The following is a 10829-nucleotide window of genomic DNA, read 5'->3' as shown; positions in this document are numbered from 1 at the left end:
TATTTCCCCATACTCCTTTAATCTTCTCCAAACTCCCGCTCTGAACACTCATAGTCAATGGTAATTACTATGTATTGTTGTTACCCTGCGTCGTCACTTTTACCCTTCTTTACCCATCTTTATTTTTTTCATTCGAATTGTTCTCACATATTACATAATTTAAGTAATCACTAACCCTACTCTTAATGTTATATACATTACATTATAAAAATATTTACCGTAGACTGGAATCGAATTCACGACTTTTCACTTCTTGTTTGTCACACTAGTAGCCTAAAAAAAAACAGTTGGTAGCGTCACTCGTTTTACTTGGTTTCACAGTCTCTCGACTGCGACTTGATCTGTAAAATCAAAATAAAACGTGTGACGCTATTTACAAACATCTCTAAAGACCCTCAAACGATGTACCCTCGCGCTCGCTTCAGCCTGTAATATCCCACTACTGGGCATAGGCCTGTTTCCCCATGTTGGAAGAAGGATCGGAGCTTAATTCACCACGCTGCTCCAATGCGGATTGGCGGATATATTCCCTACTATGAGTAAAGATCGTTATGAGGTGTACATGATAACAACCGGGACCGACGGCTTAATGTGCTCTCCGAGGCACGGTGGGGAGACCCAGAAGAACTGCACTAACACCCAGACCACGGCAAACACCTGTATGGCAAATACAAATGTTTGTCATGTGCGGGGATCGAGCTCGCAACAGGTAAAATCCATGGCTGTGACCGTTGCGCCAACGCGGCGTCACCGTCAACGGTGGCGATGTATCCTAAACGTTTTTAACTAATTAAAAATAATGTATACATCCCTACACCTAAAAGTGTCCATTCATTAACGACTAACCCGTACCATTACTACTCGATAATGCGTGAAAGAACCGGCAAAGTCTTTTTCTAATATCCGTTCGAAACAGCTGTTCGTCGGCCGACGAGGACGAACTGGATCCCGACGCGAAGGCGGCGCGCGAGAGAGAGCGCCGGCAGGCCAACAACGTGCGCGAGAGGTCCGACACATACACGCGTTATATGTGACTCACACATGCCTACTGACACACGCCTTGACACATACACGCGTTACACGTGACTCACACACGCCCCGACACATACACGCGTTACATATGACTCACACATGCCCACTGACACACGCCTCGACACATACACGCGTTACATGTGACTTACACATGCCCACTGACACACACCTCGACACATACACGCGTTACATGTCACTCACACACGCCCACTGAAACACGCCCCGATACATACACGCGTTATATGTCACTCACACACGCCCCGACACATACACGCGTTACACGTGACTCACACACGCCCCGACACATACACGCGTTACATATGACTCACACATGCCCACTGACACACGCCTCGACACATACACGCGTTACATGTGACTTACACATGCCCACTGACACACACCTCGACACATACACGCGTTACATGTCACTCACACACGCCCACTGAAACACGCCCCGATACATACACGCGTTATATGTCACTCACACACGCCCCGACACATACACGCGTTACACGTGACTCACACACGCCCCGACACATACACGCGTTACATATGACTCACACATGCCCACTGACACACGCCTCGACACATACACGCGTTACATGTGACTTACACATGCCCACTGACACACACCTCGACACATACACGCGTTACATGTCACTCACACACGCCCACTGAAACACGCCCCGATACATACACGCGTTATATGTCACTCACACACGCCCCGACACATACACGCGTTACATGTGACTCACAAATGCCCACTGACACACGCCTCGACACATACACGTGTTACATGTGACTCACACATGCCCACTGACACACGCCTTAAAACATACACGCGTTACATGTCACTCACACATGCCCACTGACACACGCCTCGACACATACACGCGTTACATGTGACTTACACACATGTGTAAGTTCGAGGCGTAAAATGTGAACACTAGCTTCTTAAAACAATGCACTTGCAGCTCAAAGTAATATAAATACGTACACACTTTACATGTTTAATACACATAAAAGTTACACACATACACTTACTAGTTGTAAAACAGTACACAATCATACGTATATAATAAATGTCACATGTATATCTATAAACAAATATTATAAAAACATTATTTTAATCGTTTTACTCGTGAAACGAAAAAATATTTTGGACGTAAAATATTACTTACACACAGATGGGTAAAAAAACATGCACATGTTTCATTACACTACTACAACAAAAACACACAAGACACACTAATTATAAGTCTATAACGCAAATATTAACAACGTTTATTTCAGAGCTTCACATCTAACAGGGTCATAGTATTAAAATGTCAAACGCCATTTTCATTGTTATGTTTGTTGTGATAATGCTTAAATTTGTGTGCTTTTATAGACTAAGGTAAGGTGTCGATTTGTTTCTTTTTTTAAACTGACTACGAATATGGGTGTATTGTGTTTTGTCTATCGTTTGAAATTTAAATTCCTATATATAAAAAGTTTTTATATTTTTTTTCGGACATGTCTTAGATGGGTTATTCTTGTGTTGACTTTAGGGAATTGCTGATGTTTTTGGTAACTGTTCCGCTCCTGTTGTGGCATGTTCTTATATAGCCTATGACGATATGTCAAATTTAAATAAGCAAAATCAAGTTTTAATATATACAGCAGATGCTTAATTAAAATTAAATAAAAGATAATATTATATCTTTCGATGTGTTTGATAAAGGTTTTACTTTGAATTAGTATTAATGACACAAGTAATTGTATGACACAAAATCAATTTCTCTCCAGCCTATCGCAGTCGACTGCTGAACATATAGCCTATCCCGAGTTCGCGTCAAACATCTCGGTCGATATCGTTATAATACTACAAATATGTTTTGTGAAGCTACCGTTGATTTCGAATGTATATTTCGCTGAGAAGAATCGGCAAGAAATTCTAAATTAACTAATTTAAAAATTTACTGTATAAAATCGTAGACTTTTTTCTTGAAAAGATTCGTATATAACATAAGATTGCGTTAAATAAATTTAGAAGTTTTCATTAGAGAAAGAATATTATATATATCCACTAATACCTGTAATATTTTAATATTTAGCTCAAGCTAACTGGGTGTCATATTTGCAAAGTTGTGAATACTGAAAAAAAAGTTCATAATAACATTTGTCTAATTTTTTGTAAATCTTCACTGCGACAAAGCCAGCCCTACGGTTAGCAATCCGCCTGCCCAGCGTGACTATGGGCAACATGCATGAGTTCACGACATTTTTGGCGCGAACTTGAGGAGGCCTATGTCCAGCAGTGGACTGCGATAGGTGGAAGTGAATTTTTAATAAGTTCATGAAAAATTTATTAATAGTACTTTATAAAACTTTTTAGTGGTTGTCAACTGTAATTACATTTTTTTAACTTATATTATCTATTTTGATTTAGAGCTGGCAATATATCGTTTGTTTTAATAGACAATACTTAAAATTCATTCTCTAAAAAAATACGTTGTAACTAACAAATGTATATCGAAAGCTTTGTAACTTATCTTCTGCTTTATTTAACACCACCAAAACATCATAATAAGAACCGCTAACCATCAAAGCTGTCTTGGGTTGTATTGTTGTGTGAGTAGCACCACATTGATTACGTCACACGTAAAGAGTTTAAGTGTAAAATTGTAAGACAAAGAGGGCTTGTGAAAAGGGAGGGATTGAGAATGGGGGGTTGACAAATTGTGACACAAAATTGGAAAAAAGCTTTAATTTTGTATAGAGCAATATGCATTATAAAAAAGCTCTTTTTTTCAGTAACTTTTACGCTTTAATTTTGCATATTGTATTTTGTCACTTCAGGGGGTCGATCACAAAGTTTGACTATCTGTGACGTGATCGAGTAGTGTGACGTTACCGAGAAGTTACGTTATTGTGACGTGATCGAGTAGTGTGACGTAATCTATGGTCCCTAAAGATTACATAGATAAATATTTGCTTGCTGCTTTACTCATTAGTGTTATTTAGAAGGTCGGCGGTCTCTCTCTCACGCTGCCTTCGTGTTCGAGGTAAGACCATTATAATGATTTTTGTTTATTTACAGAGCTTTTTTTATATAATTATATTTTCGTACCACTTGCTCAAAAAAGTGACATTCTATGCCTAAACTAAAGCGAACATAACAATAGTCATTTTTAATCTGTTGAAAACAGGGAAAGAAAATTGTACTGAATTTCATTCATCCTCTAGGGGGAGAATGTGATTTAAATTTGGAATACTTACCGAAATTTATACTGAACTACATCTGTGTTTACACCATTGAGTTTGTATATAAAGCATTATACATTTTTTTGAAAAAGGAATACGCATTTATTAAGCAGTTATTATTATTAAATAAAATTACGAAAACCGACGAGGCCGTATGGGCTTGATGCCTTTGCTTTTCCGACAAAAAAATATTAGTCTAGGAATTTGCCGCATTTTTGTTTTCTTCAAATACATAAACGTAAAGTTTATTTTAATTTATTTTTATAAATAAGTTAATGTTCCTGTGTTAATTGTTTCGCAAATGGTACGAAATTATATTTATTATTGAATATACAGACGATATTATTAATATTATGTATTTAGGTAATCATGTATTTGTATATGATTATAAAAAATTTTGCTTTTTTGTATCACATAATAATAATAATAATAATATTTAATAGAAGCTTTATGTATACGTATAGTATATTTTCGTACATATAAAACAGATAATTAATTATTGAAATAAAAAAAAAAAAATCAACATCCAACTCATACATTTTTTGGTTTCCAAACAAGTAAATAAAAATATACAGTGGAACCTAAAACCTCCTTTTTTTGAATTCACTTTTAAAAAAAATCATATAAATTTTTTTTTGAATATATTGTAACTTCTTCAAGTTAATTTTTATATATTTTATGTAAGCAATTTGGCCGCTTCAATTTAAATATAATTAGGGCGATATTTGCATGCATAGTTGCTCGTCGGCTGATGAAGGTGACGACGAAATGGACCCTCAAGCGAAGGCGATCCGGGAGAAAGAGAGGCGGCAAGCGAATAACGCTAGAGAGAGGTAGGTTTTACTGGTAATTAGGGGTTAGTTTAGCTTGCATGTCGTTTGTAGCTATATCTACCTACCAAAATCAAAAGTTACTCAAATAGGCTTCATAAGCATTTTAATTGTGATTTTAAATTAAATTATATCTAACTTAATTTATTAATTTATATATGGTTAAAAGTGAAGCTATCACCGATTCGGAATGTAAATTCAGTAAAGAAAAATCGGTAAGAAACTACGCAGGTACTCCTTTAAATTTTCTGTGATTGAGTAGGGGTTCTTGGGGCTGGGCACAGCAATATCTTGGTAATCTGGAGCAAACTGGGGTAGTACCTCGATCTTACAGAAGATCACAGCTAAATAATACTGTTTTCAAGCAGTGTTGTGTTCCTGTTGGTGAGTAAGGAGACCAGAGCTCCTGGGAGGATTGGGATAGAGTCTCTCGCTTGCGAGGCTTCCAGTGTTTCTGGTGTTATGGTAACCGTTTATCATAAAAAATACTGCATCGATTTTGATATGACTTTTTCTGTTAAACTATTATGTCCAGAATAAACATAGGGTATAAAATATCGCTCTAAGTCACATAGGAGCGGAACAATATCTATAAATGTCAATGCAAGTAAAACTGGAAAGGACGTCTAGTATCTTGAGAAAGAGATGTTAATTTGAAACACAATGATTTTTTCCATACAAAGCTATATATATAAGCTATTACCTCTTTTTATTCTTCTAAAAAAAAATTCAATAATTTATCGCCATGGTGTCCATATGTCAGGATATGTAGAGGCAAGTAATACTTTTGCCGGCTTATTTACTAATATCCAATAATGTAATACATACGCGTACCCATAATGCAGCAGTGTGGTTATAATACACTCCAACTAATGATAGCAATGCGACGTGAAATTGGAAAATCACGAAATAAATCAATATTTTACGAGATCGTAGACCTGTTGCAACAGTTACAGTTAAAGCTATCTGACCTATAACGGTTAACAGATAACTGTATATGATATATTCATAGAACTAGTCACGGGATACATCAAAATCCAATTTATTGAAACAACTTTTGGAGGATTCAGTCCTCCCATGACCATTGCTGTAAAGTATCCATGTAATATGGCATGTAATATGTATGTATATATGTAAATATGGCATTTAAAAAACTTAATAAATCGCGAAAAATTGTTACATTATAATGAGTGACATTCGCGTAAACATTAGAAAAAAAATATCAAAAGCTTGTATTTTATTAATTGAGAAGTAACAGGTCCTAATGATCTTTTCTACCTCCTGCTGTTAAAGTCAATTCGTAACTTATCTGCAGGATAAAATTTAACGACAACCGATGATACAAGTCCTTATTCTCATCTCAGTTTTCTTCATTGGAGGTATAACTGGAAGCTTGTCAACTGCATACAAATTTTAAGCATATGTGTTTTAATGTGATTACGTGATTGTTAATGTTATTAATATTTCAGTGGCGTTCTAATACTATGACCTATAATATTTAAATTTGTATTAATTATTTATGTAAAAAATATATCTGTTTGACATTTTCATGTTTTTAGAATTCTTTTCACAATTTCTACAATTAATATACAGTATACAAATCTAATTTTTTAATTCTGAAAATAAAGTATCATAGTATATACAAAAAAAAAAACATTAAAAAATATAATTTTATACACTCGACCTCTTTATAAAGCCGCCTCTTTATAACACAAACCACGTCTCCAGGATAAGGATAAGGGATATTAACGAGGCACTGAAGGAGCTCGGTAGGATGTGTATGACCCATCTCAAGAGCGACAAGCCTCAAACGAAACTGGGCATCCTGAACATGGCTGTAGAGGTGATCATGACATTGGAACAGCAAGTTCGAGGTCAGTTATTAATTTATCGCTGTGTAATTCAAATAATACTTCTCTCTCGAGTGTGTGTGGTCGGTGAGGTGGTTAAAGCTATGCTGGTGACTGAGGTAGGGTACACCGATATCCTGATTAAAATCTGGAGCAGCCCGACTGGGGAAGTACCTCCAACTTACAGAGGATCACAGATAAATAATTCTGCTTTCAAGCAATTCTGTGCTCCTGTGGTGAGTAAGGTTGAGCTCCTGGGGGGATTGGGGGGGTAGAGTCGCAAACGCATACGATGCTTCTGGTGTTGCAGGCGTTTATAGGTTTCGGTAGCTCCATGCCATCATATGAGTCGGACGCTTGTTTGCCGACCTATTCGTATAAAAAAAAACTTGGTCCTCTGAAACAGGATTTTTATATTAGAAATGTTAAAATGTTATACGTATATAATTTTTAAATATTGGTTAAAATTGATGTCTCAGATATTTTGGAATTATGTTCCATTATTATCTATACATATAATAAAATGGTAGGAAAGTCAAAACTGTACATTGAATATTTTTTTAAAAGAATACTTGGGGTGTGATCTACAATCGATACCAAAGCCAAAAATATGGTTTTTAGAATTTTTGTCTATTTATCTGTATGGATGTCCGGGATAAACTCAAAAAGTACTGCATGGATTTACTTCAAATTTGGCACGAATATTATTAAGAAGTCGGGTCAAGATATAGGCTACAAATTATCACGCTATCACCTACGGGGAACGAGCAGTGAACCTTTATTTCCTCAACGCTTTCAGTAACAACGTGTAATCTAACGACGCATATTTGAATCTTGTTGTTATTATGGTAATAACCATGCTATAAGCTAGCTTCTCACTATAAATAAAGACATTCTGTAGTATATTTAGTATCAGCATTGCACCCGTGCGAAGCCGGGGCGGGTCGCTAGTATATATAAATGTATATTTTATAACCCATCTCTTACATTAAGAAAGAAGCTCAGCAGTGGAATGCTACAGGCCGAAACAGTCAAAATAATAACAGTATAAATTTTTAATAGTGTACATTACTGGTGTTATATTTATAATAATAATATTTTAATGTATGTATGTCGAAATGATTGCAGAGCGCAACTTAAATCCAAAGGCGGCGTGCTTGAAGAGACGCGAGGAAGAAAAGTCGGAAGACGCTCCAAAGCTACTAGCAGCGCCACTGCACCACTACCAGCCCATGCCTGTGAGTACACAGACACACACACATACACACACAGCGACACAAACAAACATACACAGTATTGCCATCACGTGCGACATGACACAATATATATTAAATATTGTATTGAGATTGGTACAGCAGGTAATATCTTGCTAATACCCTAATGCAACCGGGAACTGGGACGGGGGAAGTACACGGGATGTTATTAAAATATAACCTTGTGTGTCAACGGTATATTTTTATAATAGGGAATGCATTTTTACAAATCACTTGATTGCTATTTAAATAAGGGTTTATAAGATAATGTAGGTAAGTTGATATAACAAGGTAAAGCAGTTTCATTAGACAACGCCATCTATCGAAAGATTTTTTTAAATATCATATCAAAAATCGACCGTTCCAGCGTGGATTGAACCTGCATCTCCGACTTACCGTGTTGGTTAAAAATTGTTTAGAATTTCCTAATGTGTGGGTAACATAAAAATAAATCATACGAATCTATCGAAAGGTTTTAGAAACTAAACTTGGTTTGTGTCTGATTACACACAGTCATCAGTTCCTATTGTAGGCGACTTAATTTCTGTTTAATTGGTACATACGGTCTGATATAAATAAAGTTTTTTTTTAATAAGTATATATTACACCCAATCTTGGAACTTGGACCAAACAAGTACTTCAAACCAACCACCTAGTAAATAAGTATTCATAACTATCAACGTAAGTAATAAATTAAACATTTTTTTGTCCGCAGGGCATGGGACAAGTTTCGGGGCAACCCCCCTCCGGCCCTCCACAGCAATAGCGACGCTCGAGGGCCTGCGCGCTGCCCTAGACCCCCGCCACTACCACCTACCACCACTAGGCACCACCGTACCACCACCCGTCCCTAGCCGGCACTAGGGCTCGGTGGTCGCTAGTTTATCGCTAGTGTGTCGCTAGGTTGTCGCATTTATTGTGTTTATAAATATGTATGTCCATAGTGTTTCTATTTAATATAGACAGGTGCTAAATTGGACATAAGTATGGCGATTAAATTTTAATTTTAAAAAATTAGTGAGTTAATGAGATTATTTATATCGGATCCCCCCCCCCCCCCCCATTTTTGTTGTAAACCAAGCGACACGCGGGTGGTATTTTTTTTACCCAGTGAGCCTTGCCTTAGGAATTTTAAACTGCTATCTAGGCATATTTTTTTTCGAAAGTGGTGTTCGAGGATTCCCAAAGATTTAGGAGCAGTGCGTAGTGAGAAAAACATGAACTATAGTAATTAAGTGTGTATATTATACTTATAGTTTGACAATGGACTGCGTCGCGTACGTCTCGTACGTAGGCGTGACGTCACGCCCAAAGACAAGCGAGATAACGTGTAAAATAGCTTAGGTAGGGTCTAGAGTAATAAATATATGAATTAAAAAAAAAAAGATATTTTTAATTACCGATTTTAATTTCGCTGCCATAAGCGTAGGTCTAAGCTCCGAGGTCCATTATCGATATGGCAACACCGCTCGGCTTTATTTTTATTATTTAACATTGGCAATATTTTTACGCCCGTATTTTTAAACGACAATAAAAAAAAAGCCTCGGTCGGTAAGAAGTGGGCCTTGGATGATTATTAAAGTTTCGAGCACGTATGAACGATTATTATTATTATTTTTAAGTCATTAATTGTATGTGAATTGTATGTGTTTTGTGGATGTATAGAAACGATTATACATTTGCAGAAGACGTCCCCAAGTGAAATGACGGCCACCTTAAATTTGTACTTAGATAGTTTTCTTTCGTATTTTACCATATACATGTGAGTTTTTTTTTTTAATGTGTACAGCCCTACAAGGCAAAGCTTTAGATTAGGAAAAACCGAATTTCGGGATCGGGGGGGGGGAAGGGGGGGAGGGTGGGCAACACACACAGAATACAGTGGAGTCACACTTCGAAACCCCATGGCTATGGAGATATCCATGGTTAAAGTTATAATTCGGTTTTTCGTAGTCTAAAGCTTAGCCCCCTACATTTACGTAGTTTTCTTTTTTATTAATTTTTTTTTATTAATTTTTTTTCTATTATTTTTTTCTACTATTTTATTTTATACATTGTTATAGATTACTTGTACTTATTTTTTTTTTGTAAGAATTTCGTGGCGCGAAATGTTTTTTTTTTTGCATGTATTTGTAATAATTTTTATTTTACATTTTGCGCCGTTGACTTTTTCACTTGAAAACGAACGTTCTATGCGACGGTTAAAATTTCTATTATATTAATAGGTGAAGCAAAAACTTGTACGAAAATTGTGCGGACGGAGGAGCGTGTAATTTACTTACACTAATACGCATTATTACGCACACTTATAATCTTTATTATATAAAACAGTCCTTGTGCAGAATGCTAATATATTTTACTTATTGTTAGTTGTGTAGTCCAAAAAAAAATATTTAAAAAGGTTAATCACTTTTCGATTTTTTTTTAATTTATATATATATATATATATATATATTTTTTTTAATATATGGTCGAATTTCGACCACTGGGCGACCTGTAGTTAGTATTAATAATGTGGGGGGGGAGGAAAAATAATAAATAGATTTTTTTTCTTTAAGGGGCCGTCCATAGGATACGTCGTTATTGTAGTGACCTTTAAAGGTAATGAGTCCTATATT

The 10829-nt window shown here is 36.1% G+C and overlaps 1 protein-coding gene across 1 annotated transcript in view; it reads left to right on the top strand.

Moving 5' to 3' along the window:
• LOC123667962 (transcription factor 12) overlaps positions 1 to 9607 on the top strand; it is a 29584-nt gene extending 19977 nt beyond the window's left edge. Inside the window, exons 10-13 of the mRNA XM_045601790.1 lie at positions 890 to 1006; positions 6837 to 6982; positions 8087 to 8196; positions 8927 to 9607. Coding sequence (XP_045457746.1) covers positions 890 to 1006; positions 6837 to 6982; positions 8087 to 8196; positions 8927 to 8977 — 424 coding nt within the window. The 3' untranslated portion in view covers positions 8978 to 9607. The remainder of the gene's footprint in view (positions 1 to 889; positions 1007 to 6836; positions 6983 to 8086; positions 8197 to 8926) is intronic.
• Positions 9608 to 10829: the final 1222 nt, after the last annotated feature.

Source organism: Melitaea cinxia, chromosome 29, assembly GCF_905220565.1.
Source record: "Melitaea cinxia chromosome 29, ilMelCinx1.1, whole genome shotgun sequence".
NCBI lineage: Eukaryota > Metazoa > Arthropoda > Insecta > Lepidoptera > Nymphalidae > Melitaea > Melitaea cinxia.
The sequence above is the reverse complement of the archived record's forward strand: the minus strand, read 5'-3'. Positions and strand labels throughout refer to the sequence as shown.